The 17,886-nt window shown below is 41.3% G+C and overlaps 2 protein-coding genes across 2 annotated transcripts; one reads left to right on the top strand and one right to left on the bottom strand.

Annotated features, from left to right (window-relative positions):
* The first annotated feature begins 3,208 nt into the window (after window positions 1-3,208).
* Window positions 3,209-5,093, top strand: Or2i1 (olfactory receptor family 2 subfamily I member 1). The gene is given in 6 exon segments (XM_077801514.1): window positions 3,209-4,564; window positions 4,567-4,584; window positions 4,587-4,698; window positions 4,700-4,755; window positions 4,758-4,953; window positions 4,955-5,093. Coding segments are annotated over 6 exon segments (1,086 nt in total). The 5' UTR covers window positions 3,209-3,999.
* A 1,377-nt stretch (window positions 5,094-6,470) lies between these two features.
* On the bottom strand, window positions 6,471-9,164 carry Ubd (ubiquitin like modifier D). The gene is made up of 2 exons (XM_077802105.1): window positions 9,133-9,164; window positions 6,471-7,230 (listed from the first exon to the last, which is right to left on the bottom strand). Exons 1-2 carry the CDS (start codon window positions 9,154-9,156, stop codon window positions 6,760-6,762), a joined length of 495 nt encoding a protein of 164 aa, XP_077658231.1. The 5' UTR covers window positions 9,157-9,164; the 3' UTR covers window positions 6,471-6,759.
* Window positions 9,165-17,886: the final 8,722 nt, after the last annotated feature.

Raw genomic sequence — 17,886 nt, 5'->3', positions numbered from 1 at the left:
TAAAATGGAATTAAATTTTTTCTAGTCAGATGGGCAAATATTTTATTGGAATGAGAATGTTTAGTGATGACTGTAAAGTGTCAGGGAAACATTAACACCATACATGGATGATAGAAATATACAGAAGCACAACTCTTTTGAAGAGTTGTCCTGTACTGAATTCCTACTATGAGTCAGGAGTTTTAAATATGTCATCTCCAATCCTCCCAGCAACTTTGCATAAAGGAAGGTATTATACTCAGATTACAAATGGGGTGCTATGGTTTGAGTTGTCCACCCAAAGGAATGTATTATTGCTAATTTAACCTTAAATATAACCCTGGTGGGAAGTGGAGCCTAATAAGAGGTGATGGATCATGAGGATTCCATCCTTATGAAAATGGATTAATGTCATTATTGCAGAAGTGAGTTATCAGGACTGTGAGTTGTTACAAAATGAGCTTGGACTCCTATTGCTCTCTTGTGTTCATTCTCTTGCCCTTCTGCCTTCCACCATGAAATGCCAAAAAGCAAAGTCCCAGCCTCTGCCTCACCATAGCAGAAGCCAAGTAGAAAGTGTGTTCCAAAAAGGAAAGACCTGTTCTAACACATGCTCCCAATTTGTCACATAGTATGAGAACAAAAATATATCCTTTGGGTGTAGCAATGCAGAGATCCTTTGCAACTCTTAATAAATGTAGTTTCAGTATGGAAGATTTACTGGAGCCAAGGTTTGCAACTCTTAATAAATGTAGTTTCAGTATGGAAGATTTACTGGAGCCAATGTAAAACAGAATGAGACCAAAGAAGTACAGTGAAGGGGATGAGGAGGGAGGTGACATTAACAAGGAAGGGTCATGGGCAGAAGTTGGGGACATAAGTCACAACTGCATTCAAAACTCAGAATGACTGCAACAAATCTACCTCTCTGATAAGTCAGCATTGTTTTCCACGGTTTACAGATGATAACGGTGGGAATCACAGAAGAGAAGAGGCCAGTTAAAAGTCATTTAGTTGAAGAATGAAATTTTAAACTAGTTAATGAAAGGAACTTATGCTGCCTCATGGCCTCAGAGACACCATGCCCTGAAGGGACTTTTCTGCAGAATTCCTCTTCCTCATCTTGGGGGAATTCTCTCTGGACACCTCCAAGAAAGCATTATTTATGGGAGCAGGACCCAGATTCCCCAGAGCTCTGGCGTCTCTTCTAAATAATATGTAAGCTGAGTCTCTTGTTTCCCCCCTAGTGAGAGTCTCTTCAACATCTTCCCCTTGCTCCAACTGCTATATTCCTTAGACTTCTGAAGGATAATTTTGTCCCCACCACCAGCTAATGCTGATTGGCTGCCACCACAAGCCCTTGTACAGACTGTCTGTACCCCACCACAGGGCTCTACACTAACAGACATCACCACCTCTGCCCCCGGTCCATGTTTCACAGACTAAGGTGCCTTCTTTCAAATGCAATAGGATGTTATCTGTACAATTTTATGAGTGTGTGGCTGTTTTCATGGTGTGGAATATTTGGAGGGGAGCACTTTGGAACTTACCTGACTAAAGAATCTGACTTTTTGTAACTCAACATTTCTAGCCACAATTGATTCAGAAACCTGAAAGGTAACTTCCTGTACTTCATCCATACCCAGTAGGACCCCAGTTCTGTAAAATTATCTAAACACATAAAGTTCACGCCTTGCATATCCTCTTTATCCTCCACAATCTTTAGCATAATAGAACATAGCTCATCAAAAGAGAGAGAGAGAGAGAGAGAGAGAGAGAGAGAGAGAGAGAGAGGGAGAGAGAGAGAAGGCAAAGACCTTGGAGTAAGTCAGGGATTGGTCAAAATCCTAATATATATTTATACATAATGTGACCTTGGACTAGTTATTTAATTTTGATTACCTTCCTATCCTCTATAAAATAAGACTGTTGCCTATTTTTCAAATGAACAAAGATTAATGTTAACATATTAAAGGAATATGAAGTTTTTAATATCAGTTCTGTTACCATATCATGAGGGAACCCTTTAAAAAATTTTTTTCTGGCTGGAGGAAATTCAGTGTTAATTCAGTGTTAGAATGTGTGCTTCACAAGTCTGAGGCCCTGGGTTCAAAACAAACAAAAATGTTTCCTGATTTGTAAAATAATACTAATTAACATTTAATAAACACCTTATATGTGCCAGGTACTGTATTAAGTACTTTGTGTGTTTAACTCTTCACCCACTACTTTTCAAATGAGAAAACTGGGGGCCCAGAGAGGTTAAATTACATGTCCAAGGTTGTTCAGCTGGGAAACAGCAGAATTAAACCCAAGCAATCTAGCTCCTAAGCCCTGTTTTTACTCACATTAATATTTGTTCTGTCTAATGAGCCTAAAATGAGAGGTCCATATAAGCAAGATGCTTTGTTGGGGAAAATTAATGTTTTTCCTAAAAAGGTAGGATTATAATTTTTAAATTATAAGCAGTGAATGTGATGTTTTAACTAAGTTATCTAGGGCTGGGGATGTAGCCCAGTGGTAGAGTAATTGCCTAGCATGTGTGAAACCCTGAATTCAATCCCCAGTACCATCACCAAAAAAATTTTTATAAGTTATTTATATCATAATATTTGACAGGAAACATGCAGTAGAAAGATTTATATGTAAACTTTATTAATCATGATTGTTTCTGCACCATTAGGATATTTGATTCAAAATGCCCTTGAGAGGACATCCCTTTGTTCCCCACATTCCCTTTCCATTACTTTGAGAAATGCTTGATAATAAAGCTTCAGGATAGGACAGAAACCTTAAAGGTCATCTAGTTCAAACTCCTGAATTTACAAGTGATAAAATTGAAGCAGAGGAATATGAAGTGACTTCCCCATATCCAATAATCATCCAGAGGAAGCTATGGTAGGTAGGACTAAGGCCTCCCAATTTCTGTTCTATCAAAAAGTGTTGTTTCCTCCACTGGCTGACCCTTGGTTTCAAGGCTAACATGCAGGTTCTGCGGCAAGAGGGGCAGGGACACTGTAAAGCAGACTTTATTAAAAACAGAATAGATATCACTAGTCAGCAGAATCATGGGTTGTGTTAAAAAGTAGACTGATGAACTGGGGACACAGTTCATGCCCCAGGCCCTGGGTTCCATCCCCAGCACCACCAGAAATAAAGTAAACTGAGGCACAAGAACATTTTAAAGTTTATTTCAACAAACAGCTATTCATGATTAAGGCAGCTCCAGTCCAGAAGTAGTTCAGTAAAGTCAAAGAGCAACTCAAGAGGGAGAGTTTAATAGGGCAAACACAGAAGTAAATCAAAGAAAATGTTTTATTATAATTATACATTTACACTATTTGGTCTGTCCTATTGGAAACAGCTTAGGAATATAAATCCGTTGTCTGGTTCTAAGTGATTGGATTTGAGTTCTCTTTTTCTTTAGGTATTTTCTAGAAATAGCTCTAATGAAGTCTCACTTGTGTTCACAAGTCAAACAAGGTTAAGGCACTTTATGAGGCCTAACAGCCTTTGTCTGCTCAGAAATTCTTCTGATCCCAGCTCCATTAAAGTGAAGCAACTAAAACAAGGAAGGTGATAATTCTGATCTATAAATTCTTAGTTCGGGCAAGCATGGGATTGCGTCCTAATTTTTAGGGACTATACAATTTTCAGGAAAGGGGGAAAAGGAGGCTCAGAGTGAAATCTATCTTCACAAAAGTGAAGGGCTTTGATGTAGAAGGAAGATCAGATTTCTTCCTTGGTCCCTGAGAGTGCAACCAGATCTAGGGAGGCAGCTGGAAATACCACTGAGTTGGAAATCAGACAGGACTGAGTACAAGTCACAAAAGGCCACTGACTCAATACGACCCTAGAACAACTTAATCAGCATTTCTGAGCCCTCATTTGTGCATCCATTAAATAGACGTTTTATTTCCCCCAGAGGATGCTGTAAATATATAAAACAAGGAATACTGGCACATGGTAACTAAACTAAGGGTCCAGGTCTGTAAATGGGACTACCATCCATAAAGTATTATGTATCGGTACTGTTGTATGCTTTCAGCTCTTCCCCAGTCCCACATCCCGGGTTTTCCTTTACTTGTAAGAATAGTGTCATCCTTTATTTCGTCCTCCCAAATATTCTTGAAGTTTTCCTCCTTTAGGCCAACCACAGCACAGAGGAGCGCTTCCTCCTGCTGGCCTTCCCTTCCTCCTTCCTTCCTCCTTCCCTCTGACTGGCCCTCCCTGCAGCCAGTCCTGTTCGCCCTGGTCCTCCTCTGCTACCTGCTCACTCTAATGGACAACTGCGCGCTTGTGCTGCTGGTCGTGGGCGACCCGCGTCTGCACACGCCCATGTACTACTTCCTTTGCCCCCTGGCCCTGGTGGACGCCAGCTTCACCACCAGCGTGGCACCCCCGCTGCTGACCAACCTGCACAGATCAGCGCTCAGGCTGCCCCGCGGCGGTTGCATGGAACAGCTGTGCGTGTCGCTAGCTCTGGGATCTTCTGAGTGTGTCCTCCTGGCGGTGATGGCGCTGAGCTGTTATACGGTGCTCGCCTCGCCCCGCCTCTGCCGCGCACTGGCCCACGCTTCCTGGCTGCTGGACTCACCAACTCTGCCACCAAACCGCGCTCTTGGCCGCGAGGCCGCTCTGCCCTACCCTCCAGCTGGACCCGTTCATCTTCGAGCTCCCCGCGCTGCCCAAGCTGGCCTGCGGCGGCGGCAGAGACACCATCCGCATTCCCCGCCCGCCTAGTTATACTGCTGGTGCCACCCACCGTCATCTTGGCGTCTATGGCGCAGTGGGCTAAGCCATCAGAAGCATGCGGTCCAGCGGAGGCCAGAGGAAAGCTGTGGGCACGTGCGGCTCCCAACTGACGGCCGTCTGCCTGTTCAATGATTCCACAATCTACACCTATCTGCAGCCCACGCACAGCTACAACCAGGGGCCCGGCAAATTCGTGTTGCTCTTCTACACTGTGGTCACACACTCTCTGGAATAAGAAAGTGAAGGGGGCACCCAGAAGGCTCCTGGGGAGACTGGGGGAGAGCTCAAGCCAGGCAGTAAGTGGCTTGGGAAGGGGAAAATGTTTTATCCCTTGTCTCATGGATGGAAATGCCCAATAGACAATCAGTCACTTTGGCCTTCGGGCGTTCATTTTCTTAAAAAGAATCAACAAGATTTGTTTTCAGGGAGAGGAAGGCTGCAGGGAGATTCCCTCCGTTTACCAGGTAAGGGTCAAATTCTTCAGAGAAAATGCCTGTATCATATATATGCATATATACTCCCTCCACACCCCCAGTGGAAAACACCTGCAGGCTTTCTCCTACACCAATGAAGAAAAGAAACATGATGGCCTGGACTTCCTCATCCTCAGGAGATACTCAGGAGTTCACATGCAGTCAAGATGATGAACAACAGGATGTTTTCTGGCAGTCTGATGGAAGACTATGGAAGATTTTGAGGGCTCTGCCATCAGTCATCTCTCAAGTTAACAAAGGAAAGCACAGGCCCTACCCATCCAGAAAAAGGACCGTGGCCTTTCTTCTTGGGAAACCAGCCCAACCTAATGCAGACCTAGACAGGTGGCCAGTACCCACCACAGCGGTGTGGCTCATAGGCTATGAGCAACAGTCATAAATTTGGGGAATTATGCTGAATAAGATTAAACATGGAGAAATTCTCTTCCATGAGATGGTCTTTAACAAGTTTGAAAGAAAAGAAGGAACCAGAATTGATGGAGAAGAAAGCAGGCTTGTTTTGGGTTGTAAGAAAGACCTACAAGTGATCTGTAATGAAACATGAGAGAGAGACAATGAGGGGGGGCTGAAGTTGTAGCTCAGGGGTGTAGCCTAGTAGTGTGTAAGGCACAGGGTTTGATCCTCAACACCACGTAAAAATAAATAAATAAAATAAAGAATGAGATAGAGCAGTACATTAGAGGTAGGAATGAAACCAAGTTCCCAAGAAAGGAGCAGAGTGATGAAGGGAAAATTGGGGTAAAGACAGAAGCCAAGCCCTAGCCTCCTCCATCTAGAGCCGAATGCCCAACCTAGAACCTAAGGCCAGCAGAGCCATCACTGGTACACATCCCCCAACTTTCAGGAATCCCATTCCCTACAGAAGCATGTCTACCTGCAAGAAGCCACCCCTAGAGATACAAAATCTCTAGATCCCCATGGAAACTATCTTTCCATTCCTGCTTCTGACCTTAACAGCTTCTAGAAATAAGAAGAATTTTGATTGGGCATGGGACATGGAGAAAAAGGAGCATGGTGCCAGATTTCATTTCATACCAAGAAACTTTAAATAAGAAAAGTGCAATTAGATTGAATTTCTAAATTGCTTATTAATTGGATTGTAATCATGTTGAAGTAAAAAAGTTAATTCATAATAAGTGGAAATTTATTTTGGTTCACTGATTATTGAGTGATATTACAGATAAAGCACCAAGCTTGATATATAAACATTAAAAATCAGTAGAATTGTATCACAACCTAAGCTTAATATCTTATCCTACTGGAAAGGAAATGGGGATTTGGACAACATAAATTTCAAGTCAGCTTTGAACGCTATCTCTAAAATGAAAACATTATCTTCTATTCTTAGTAGCAATCCTGCCATCAATTATGGTAGAATCATACCAATTATGGAAGGATTTACCTCCCACCCCCCAAACTTCCTCTATTCTCTCATTCTCATTAGTTTTGGGAAATCATGAAAAATGTTGTTGCTGAGTAAGAGCTAAGAAAATAAACTCTACTCTGGGTAACCACCTCGTCCCCAAGATACTCAACCCCCAATACAAAAGCGTGTCAGAAAGAGTAAATTGCCCTCTCTGATGCTATAATCCGCCATGATCTTCCCATCTTCCAGTTTCTTTCCATTGCAAGTCACAATCTGGGTCTCAGGAGTCACACCAGACACAGTCTCAATCATCTTTTTCACCTGGGCTACTGAGCTGGACCTTCGCACCTGCAGGAGGTGCCTCTGCCCCTCATCTGTTGCCTCCACCACAAACAAACGAAGCTCCTTGTCACTGGGCTTCACCACCTTCAGGGTGAGGTGAATGGTGTTCTCCTTGTCAATACCATAAAATGACAGTGGTTTCTGTGGCTCTAGGGTCTGGGAGCCCAGCAGAAGGACTTGGTCCTGAACAGGAATCTTGGTCTTCGACCTGATGTGTTCATTGATCTTCTTCACTCTGTCTTTAGAGCTGGCAGGAAAGGTCATTGAGGGCCTTTCCTCAGAATGGACATTCACCTGGGCAAAGAAAACCACAATACATTGCCTAAAATAACTGCCACTTTTTATAACCCCTTGCTCTCTCACCCTAATTGCTGTCCTACCCTTCCACTGTCTGTGTGGCTCTCCAACTCTTTTCCACTTGTCTGTATCCCTCTTCCCCTTGGAATTTCTGTTTGGGATTTCCCAGATTATAACACAAACATGAACGTTAGTCTCATTCCTTTTGAACAATACCTCTTATCCATCTCAAAGTGCAATTAATTATTTCCCCACCTTATTTTACCTGCCTCACCTATCTAGTGATCAAGTTTGTCAAGTGTCAAAAGTTAACCATACAAAGCTTCAAAAAGATGTACAAAAGATTCTGAAAATAACTCCCAAAGCAAATTTCTAAGACTTGGCAGCTTCATGGGAAAATGGGCAATGCTTAACATAGAGAAGAGACACTACAGTGAAGAAATATGTGTAGCATCTAGGTTGATTTAGATGTTTTTGTGTGACATATAGGAGATGTTTTCTCAGGCTATACAGGGGTGATCTTCTCTATCTTTCATATTTTCCCTGTAATCGTAGCAAGATTTAGGTACAATGCTACCTTCTGTGAGTGAGGCCCTAGTCTAATTTTAAAAGATCATATACCACAATACAGTAGGTATATGTATAAAAATACAAGAAGTATATATGAACAAATAACACTGAGCATAGTATCACTGTAATATGTAAGCTATTATAAAGCAATGGCATATTAAGAAAGAAATTAACAATACAGAGGTGTTTTATCCTTAGTACGGTGTTCTTTTAAATAGTCACAGAGGATATCTTCTGGCCTTGAGAATCATTTTTTTTTCAATACCTAGGATATGAAGCCAGGGCCTTAGGCTTTTTTAAGCAAGTGTTGTACCAAGACCTCTGAAAAAATTTATTGAAACCAACTTGCAATCCTCCTGCCTCAGGCACCTGAGCAACCGGGATCACTGATGTGGGCCATCACACCCAGCCTCTCTATATATTCTTATTTAATGTCATATATTAGGTTTTTAACAAAAAGGTAAATGAGTTTCCATCAACTCTTCTTAGGAAAAGAGGGAAAGTTAAGTTTAAGAACTCTGATACTATTTTAAAATCTCAACTCTTTCCATTCCTGTTGAGCATAATCCTCCCTCCCTCAATTCCTACTAAGGTAGGAGAAAAGACTGGAATAGGAAGATAGGAAATTTGGGACCTTTCAAGGTCAGGTTTTAGTGTAGCAAGGCTGAGAGACCACAGACAAAAATTAGGCCTCATCAAGGTCAGGCTCATTCCAATGTAAGAAGAAAAACTAATAGTGAGACAGCTATTGCCTAGTTCCCAGAACCCCTCCCCCAAACGGCACAGTAACCTGATTGGACCAAATGGCTCATGAGAGCTCATGGGCCCTGCGTGCCTTACCCAGAATTGGGCCAGGGACTAACTTCCTTAACCCTGTAGACTCATATAAGCCCCTAGACAACAGACACCTTTAGCAACCCTCTCTTGGAACACCACCCCCTTTGGGAGCTCTGCTTTCTTTCTTTCTTTCTATTACTCTAACAAATCCTGTGACTTTGCTCACCCTTGTATTCATGGATTTCATTCTTTGAATTCAGGAGACAAAGAACTCATCCAACCAAGTTCCACATTACACTACCAGTTCTCCCTCAGGGCAGCCAGTCCAAGTTCTGATTCAAAAGAGAACTCCAGAGCCATGTAACCAGATGACTGGCTTCTCTTCAGAGTACCTTCCTTCCCAGCAGCTATCAGCACCTGCTTCCACTCCTTCATGATGCCTCCCAGCCATCTCACTTCCAGAGCACAGTCCCTCCTCTATTCCTTAGATGTTTCCTCAACTCTTGGAAGTAATTTTCCTTTCCCCAGTCTCTTTATCAAATCCCAACTTACAGAAAGTACTTCACAGGCAGCCATCTCTGCAATCAAGGGAACAGACAGGAGAGTGAGAAAAGGGACTGTGTGTCCAGCTTATATGTGAGCAGTTGAGGTGGAAATCCCCTGCTAGACTGCTGTATTGTCCATCATGGCTGTGCCCTTTGGTCTTGAATGTTCTCCTGAATTTTCTTTCACTTTTGCTGGAGTGGAGTTGATAAACAAAGAATACTCTCTGTTCGGGACTTTCTCCCCTGGGGCAACCCATTTGCTCTGTTGTTCTAAGCATGGATGGCCCTTGGATGCTGAGAATTTTTTCCTTTCCCCATGCACTCTTGATTCTGCCTGTGACTATCTACTCTGCAGCCCTGGTCCTTCACTGTCTTCAATATCTGTGATATTGGTTACCCTCTCCCACTGCTCTTAGGAACACTCCATCAATCACTGGCTTCCTGAGAGCAAGACCACCCAGGTAGTGACAGTCATGGCTGATGTGGAGTGATGTGGCTGTGAATAGCCTGTTCACTCTAGCTGGGCAGGATACATGAAATATACCTGGAGAAGACACAGGAAAAATAATCCTGAAATGAGACATGAGTTCAAGTCCTGAGGGTGCCACATACATTACATCAGGCAAATCTCTCTCCTTCTCTCTCTCTCTCTCTCTCTCTCTCTCTCTCTCTCTCTCTCTCTCTGGGAATTAAACTCAGGGGAACTTGACCACTGAGCCACATCGCCAGGCAATTTTGTATTTTAGTTAGAGACAGGGTCTCACTGAGTTGCTTAGCACCTTGCTAAATTACTAAGGCTAGCTTTGAACTTTCAATCCTCCTGCCTCCACCTCTCAAGCCACTGGAATTATAGGCATGTGCCACTGTGCCTGGCTCATCTCTTTTAACTGATGGTTTTTTTGTCATGAGATGTTTGGTAGAGTTATGAAAAATTGTGGTATATATGTGTAATAAGAAATGTAATGCAAAAAAAACAAAGTACATGTATGAAGACATGAATTGATGTGAACATACTTTATATACAAAGATATGAAAAATTGTGCTCTATATGTGTAATAAGAATTGTAATGCAAAAAAAATAAAATATGAAAACTGGAAAAAAATAAAAATGAGATGTTTGGAGAGGATTCTTAAGTGTCTTATAGACTTAGAAAAACTTGCTAAAAACATTTATAAAATTCATATACATATATATTTTTTTTTTAAAAAAAAGGGTCTTGCTAAGTTTTCCAGGCCAACTTTAAGCTTGTGATCCTTTTGCTTCAGCCTCCCCAGTTACTGAAAGTCACTGGGATGGCAGGTGTGTGCCACTGTGCCTGATTTACAAAGAATTTGGGATTCCTGGGTCTTAAGTTCTCCCACACACTTTCTACAAACCAAATACACCATGTCAGAACAATCTTAAGCCAACAAATAATTGCTGACTTCCACCTTCCACATACCAAAACGGTCCACATACACACTTATACCACAGTGCCTTTATTTCTCCACCTCTATTCCTGGAAGCTCCTTAGAACTGAGAACTCAGAGATACCTAAAGGCACTGCAAACTCCCTCATTCTTCAGATTTGGATTGAGACCAAAGGAGCATGCATGAAATATGTAGCTTCAGAAAATTAACTCTATCACTCCCTCCTTCTGACATTCTAAATGTATCATTGTCTTTTCACAAACTCTCAGGACATTGCCATGGAGCCAACAGTTTTAAAAAATTTATTAAAAGTGCCTTGATTTTTCAAAGTAAGAAGCCTATAAAAATTCCAATGTATCATCTTTGTTTTTTGTGTTTGTAGTGGCTACCTATTGTATCTTCACTAAATGATAGATCTTAAATTATCTCATTTTATTCTGGGGGGGAAGGGGCTCCATCCTAGAGAACTTGGATTTTACAGAAGTGCCCATAGAGAGTAAGGAAATCCAACAGTTCATTCCAATACCTAAAAAGCCTAATATAAGTCACATCTTTCTTGTGAAGCTCTTATTATAATATTAAATAGTTAATAAAAGTAGAAAGACTATTACTTAAGTGTTTTTATGTATTTTTTGGTGTGTATTCACTTCCCCCACCCCCAGCTCTGAGAATGGAACCCAGAACCTCATGCACAATTAGTAAGCATCATCGCACTGAACTACATCCCCAACACTTGGACAACTGTTTTAAGCACATAGGATAAGTATGAGGGGAAGAATGCTGATGAAATATAACAGAAACCACTGGACCCTGCTGTTCTCATTTCAGAACTCGCTTCAGGTCCATGTTATCCTGTGATTAAAAATCAAGGTGCTGACCTTTGGCTGCCCTGCATCTGCTGTCCAATAGGATTTGGACATTCTGAAACGTCCCTAGTTTCCAGGCAAAAAATGTCAACTTAGGTTAAGTGCAAATGGGAAACAGAAAGCCATGCAGTATGGTAGGGATGGAGAAAGGGCCTGGAAGAAAAGAAAGGAAAAAGCATTTTCTGCCCCCAAAATGAGCCATGCCAGGTGTTTGACCAATTGACTCTGCCACTGAATACTGAATAAAGTAAAGCTTGCTGATCCAAAAAAAAAAAAAAGAAGAAGAAGAAGAAGAAGAAGAAGAAGAAGAAGAAGAAGAAGAAGAAGAAGAAAAAGAAAGGAAAAGCTACACAAACCCAGACTTGAGTAAACTTCTTTTACTTTTACACCTTCATGTCTTTGCTGGAAGTCAACAGGGAGAGGGAGAGTAGGTGGTAAAGCAGCTGTAAATCAGATCATTCTCTCCTCATGCCCTTTCATACTCTGCCCTTCTTGCCTCAGTTCCTGACAGTATCTTGGTGCCCACAAGTGCAATATGAGAGGCAGCAGGAACAGTGGCCAGAGGCACCAGGAGGATTCATTCCAGGGCTCCATTCCTGGGGATAACATTTCCTAAGAATAATATTGATCTCCTACTGCCACCAGATTTATGCTCATGGCTCCAACAGAAGCTGCAGATTTCTCATAGCTGCATCCATTCATGGTTCCTTGAATTCCTTGCACATCTTTGAACACACTAAGCCCTCTGACATTCTCAACCAGTGAGCATGCCTTCCCCCCAAGTCTATCTTCACACCATCAAAGTATGTGAACCCACAGTGTAAGTAGCATCTCCTTCAGGAAATCTTTTCTACTCCTTTCTAATTTGGGGTTATGTGACCCTCTTCTGTCCTCCCATACTTCCTACAAAAAACTTTTAGGGCACATTTTCCAAGCAGCAGTCCCATATGCTTGTCTGAGTGGAGTAGGAATCTGAAGGGTCGTGATTGTGTTTTAGTGAACTTCTATCCTCAGCTCTGTTCTAGTGCTGAGGCATCAATAGTAGACCAGGGGAAGAGACTAGGCTACAGTAACACTCACTTTTCCAAAAATATTCGGAGTTAAATTGGTTGCAAAATAGGTTTTCTTCAAAGCCAGCTAGCTTTAAAGGAAGGTAGAAGAGACTTATTTCAAAAGTTCCATCTTTGAAATCTCGAAAGGAGAGGAAAGCTTTTAAAGAAGCAGCAGCAGGGAAGTGAGACCAAGGGAAGGACATGTACCTGTGCAGATTTAGCCTGTGTTAGACACACCTGGGGAGGGGACAATCTCCATTCTCAGCTTCTTCAGGGGAACAGACCCTGAGCTTCCATTCTTAGGTCATGGTAAAGAAGTTGCTCTTAATTTCAGAGAAGCCCCAAATTCAGTCTGTTTTAGTGCTGTCTGGCACAGGAAATAATATTTACTAAATCCACGATGAATTAATAAATGAATAAATAAGTGAATAATGTTTAGTGAGTACTTATGTTTCAGGAACTTCATAAGACTCTTAAATGTAGTATCTTTGCTGATAAACAAGTCACCAACTCACCCACAGTCATATGAATGAGTAACAGCTGGTCAGAGGGAGTTCAAATGCATACCTTTATTTTTATAGTCCTGCTCTTCTTATATGTTTTGTTGTTTCCATGGAAGGAAAAGGGCAGAGAATAATCTGCACTGGAGTTGGGGAATTCCCACAGCAGGATGGGAGGTTACTGTGAGGACAAACCTGGGATACTCCCAGCAAAAACAAATTAAGGGGATTCCCTTCCCTAAAGTCACCTGGATTATAAGAAACAGTGCCCTTTCATGGAATAGAAACAACACAGCTGTACTCTGATCCCTCTCTCTTCTCTTCCCTTCCTATGTGGAGTCCCCACCCTGCTCAAGGACAGGGGAAATGTTGTGCCAGATACTCTGACACCTTTTTGCTGACCATAAGCAGGATTTCCTCTTGGGACCTCCTCCTAGGTTCTTGTCTCAAGGTCAGTCTCATTTGTTTTTCCTCTGTCACAATAAATCCTTTCTGGAGAAAAAAAAAATTTTTTTTTCATTTGCCTCTAATCTCAAAAACTAGCCAAGGTGAAAGATCATGCTGAAGAGGCTTTGCCAGATTGCAGCAAAGCAGACTCCCTATGAAATAGAGAGCCCTTCTGAAATTAGGGGCAACTTCCTCATATTCAGTGTACGACTGAAGAATTTTTCCTCCCCAACTCCAAGGACACACCAAGGAAGCTGAGAATAGAAATTTACTCCTTTTGACCCACTGACACGTTCCCTGCCCAGCACAGTCTAACTAAATCTACACATGTATTTTTCTTGCCTTTTGCCCCACTTTGTCACCTCTAATAAAAGCTTTTTCAGCTCTTCAGGTTTGTCAAGATGCAAATTTGTAACATAAAAGTTTCCTCTATCTGCCTTTAAAGCTGGCTGTAAATAAAACCTAATTTTCTTGCCAATTTATGGAATACAATGAGCACACCTACCCCAGCCTCCACCACAGTAATAATTCTGGGCAATAACAGTAAATATGTCTCAGATACCTACAAAGTTCCCCACTTGGCCCTCCTGATGAACCAGCCACTACCCCCATGGATGCCTCCTTAGAGCACAGGTGTTTTGTTTTTTTTTTTATTGTTGTTTGTTTGTTTCCTTTTTTGGTACAAGAGACTGAACCCAGGAGTGCTTAAACACTAAGCCACATCCCCAGCCATTTTGCATTTTTAAAATTTTGAAACAGGGTCTTCCTAAGTTACTAAAGCTGGCCTCAAACTTTCCATCCTGCTGTCTCAGCCTCTCAAGCCACTGAAATTGCAAGCATAAGCCACTAAGGTTGCAGGCATAAGCTACCATGGTCTCTTTTTAATGCCCATGAAAGAGTTTCTAAGACCGCTTTGAAATGCAGAATATTGTTTCAGAAACGACAACCAAACTCAATATAAAAGTTACTGAGCCAGGCATGGTGGCAAACACCTGTAAAATTCCTGCAACTCTGTAATCCCAGGGACTCAGGAGGCTGGGGCAGAAGGATTGCAAGTTCAAGGACAGTCTCAGCAATTTAGTGAGATCCTGTCTCAAAATAAAAAGTAAAAATGGCTGGGCAGGTAACTCAGTGGTATAGCACTCCTAGTGTAATACGGAGTTAGACAGTTGTGTTCTTTGTCTCATGAATTGGAGGAATGAAATACACAGACCCAAGGGTGAGAACAAAGTAATAGAATTTATTCAAGTAATAGAAAGGAGACCTACCAAAGAGGGACGCCAACAGGTGTCTGTTGTCTAGGGGTTTTTAAGGCAGAGCTGATGGCCCAGCACAGGTGATTGGTGAGGTGAGGGATGCTAGAATGAACCAATCAAGTTCGTCAAACTCTGAGATTAATAAACCATCAGAAGTGCATAATTTCAATCCCTTAGTTACATAATGAAGAGTACAGTTTATTCGACACTTCTTTTAGGGAGAGGAAGAATTTTGGGTAGGAGTCTACTTAGTGGTTGGCCAATGCTAGGGGTAAGGTAAGTGTAACTAAGGAAGGGTTGCTGTGGTTGAAACTGTAAGGAACAGAAACAGGTATTCTAACTCAAAAGAAGTTGTTGTGGCTAAAGCTGACAAGGAGTAGCAAGTCACAAATGTCCTATAGACCTGATGCTTCCTTTCAGGTTTGCATGATGTCTCCCCTCCCCCAATTTCCTACTCCAGTGCCCTTATCCTGACAGCTTATGGGAGATCTATCCCGGCCTCACTGGGCTCAATCCTCAGCACAAAAAAAAAAAAAAAGGAAAAAAGAAAAAAAAAACACAACTTATATATTGTCTTTGGAAAAAAAAATAGTCCATCTTCAAAGGAAGACTGTTTGAACCTATCGAATTAAAAATGCACATGTCAAACCAAAACAACCCAAATGCTCAGGGAAATAGGGAACTAAATTATAGAATATCATCAGCTGCCATTAATCCATCTGATTGGGCCTTCAAGCAATGATATGGATGAATATGGAAAATGCTAGGAATGAATGCGTGAAAGAAAGCAAGGGCAGGAACACCACATAAAGTATGATATTCTTATAAACCTCAAAACTATGCAAAACTAAACAAAGAGCTTTACATCATTTGTGTTATTAAAGTTTGTGATAAAAATATAATCTTAAATTTTTTATATACACATCTTTCAACCCAGAAAAACCACTTCTAGGAATTGAGCCTATTGATTTCCTCATATACATATGAAATAAACTATATACAAGGATATTTTTGTGTATTTATAATCAAAAGATAGGGAAAAAATCAATAGAGAAAAAATAAAATTTTCAGTTAATTCAGTGGAATTAACTGGAAAAATAAAGTTGCAAGATGTATAATATTGTTATGTAGAAAAGAAGAAAATATACATTTATGCTGAAATATGGATATAATATCTCTGGAGGGGGTATTGCGTCTGGGAAGGGAAACTGAGTTGTCTGTGTGCCAGAACCAGAGAAAGTCTTATATTCCTTGTCTTATTGTTCACTTTCTTTTTTTAAAATCTTTGTAACCTGTACATGTTTCACCTATTCAGACACATGGCTTACAGTGTAGGAAGGGGTAGGTACTCTTCTACACTGGTTGGCCCAGGACAGAGCTGGCTATAGATGCACTAATGAGAGCTAGCTTCAGTGCTCACCACCAGTTGTCAGGCCAATGGCCATGAAAAGTCAGTGGCTATAGAGGGCTAACTAATTTGTTTCTGTGCCTCTCCAACTTCCAAATAAGTACATTCCACTAATATTTTACATACCAAAAAACTTGGGGAGATGAATAATCTATCCCATCATTTTCTATGAATGCAAATGGATCTAAAATGAGGCAAAGGCCAAACCTAAACCACCTGCCCCCATAAAAAGGTAATTCTGGGACAATTCCTGAGCCTGGTCTGATAGTAATATATTAAAATTGTCTAAGCCAACAAAATAACTGGAATAGATAATGCCATGGAATTGTGGGTGCAGGATGGTACGGGGTATCTAACTGGATTTGCCTAGGAGGAGGGCAGAAAAAATGAGCAAGTTTGTGAGAAATAAAAAGTCCTCTATTTCAGAATAGAGTAGTTAGCTTTAAATGTAGAATGAGAATGTTAACATCGAGGATGCTAGGTTTGTTGTCTCTGTTCAGCGAAAAAAAAAAAAATAGAGATAGCAAGCAAGCAGCAGTTTTCTTGCAAAAGCAACAGAGACACAGAGATAGACTTTTCCAAAGGTGCCCCAGAGCTGGAAATCTGGTAGGGGAGTTTTGGGTCTTTTTTTTTTTTTAATCTCTGGAATTTCCTCCTTTCCTTATTTCCTTCCCTGTCCATGCCCTCCTCACTATTATTGATTGGTGCACCCTCTGTCTGCAGGTCTGTCTGACCATGAGTGCTTTTGTCAAGCAGGAAGTTGACCTCATCAGAAGACCCTCTCTATGTTCCCTTGTTCTCGCCTGCCCCCCAGCCTCCTCACTGACCATCTTGTCCTGACTGGCTAAGCCCTTCTGTATCTCACTAAATTGGGATATAAGAAAGAAAGGCAACTGGCAGATTGGAGAGCAGAATGAAAAGTTACAAGCAATAATACTGAAGGATAAAGATTCATAGTCCCTTGACAAATGAGGTGAAAAGGAAGAGGACCTCAAACATACCTGAGCCTGACCTGACCAAAAAAGATAAACTGACAAAAGGCACTCGAACCAAGGGGACTTTCCCACCACAAAAGAACTGAGGGAAGTGGGGACAACTAAAGGTATATTTTTTTAAATAAACCAATAGGAGACAGTGAAATCTAGGCAATGTTTGGGAAGGCTGTACACTCGATAGTTCTCAACCAATGAGGAACTGGGGGAAGAATGTTGGGGATAAAAAGGCTACTTGTTCCAAATCTGTGTGTCCCTGACCACCAGGCACCCAATCTTGCAAGATCATCATTAAAGTAAAGGTTCACTTTTTGTTGGAATTTATTTCTCAGTCCATTGTTTGGATTTGGACAGGTAGACGTGTGTCTCACAGTCATGACAAAAAGTAGGAAAAAATATCTACATCATATGATTGTTGAGATGGTTAAATGAAACTTCTATGTAGTTAGGTTATTATTCTTATAACAGAATTAAGACCAGAAAATGGAAGTAGAAATGAGACAGAAATTATAAGCTATATTGAAAAAATGGAATGAGAAAAAAGTATCCTGAGATTATTCAAAATGTGGTGAGTTGTAAGAGGGCTTCAGTGCATCAAATGAAGATGAGACAAAAAGTACCAGGGCCTCTTCTAACCTTCGGGTCTGCAATTCTCTGTTCCAACACAAAAGAAAAAAAAATAGATTCTGAGAATTTATAATAAACAAAGCAGCCTGATTTGGACTAATTCTCCTGCCAATAACACTTAAAATTCTGTAAAAACTTGATAGAATATAGGGTTGGGTTTGTAGCTCAGTGGTAGAGCGCTTGCCTAGCATGCATGAGGCAC

This window comes from Urocitellus parryii, chromosome 8 (assembly GCF_045843805.1).
Source record: "Urocitellus parryii isolate mUroPar1 chromosome 8, mUroPar1.hap1, whole genome shotgun sequence".
Taxonomy (NCBI): Eukaryota; Metazoa; Chordata; class Mammalia; order Rodentia; family Sciuridae; genus Urocitellus; species Urocitellus parryii.
This window is presented reverse-complemented; position numbering and strand designations above follow the sequence as displayed.

Bases quoted from the DNA above. Each gene is read 5' to 3' on its own strand.
- Ubd (XM_077802105.1), bottom strand. From the start codon at position 9,156: ATGGCTGCCTGTGAAGTACTTTCT. The intron at 7,231-9,132 runs GTAAGTTGGGAT...TTCTTTGCCCAG, and splicing joins CTGCCTGTGAAGTACTTTCT to GTGAATGTCCATTCTGAGGA.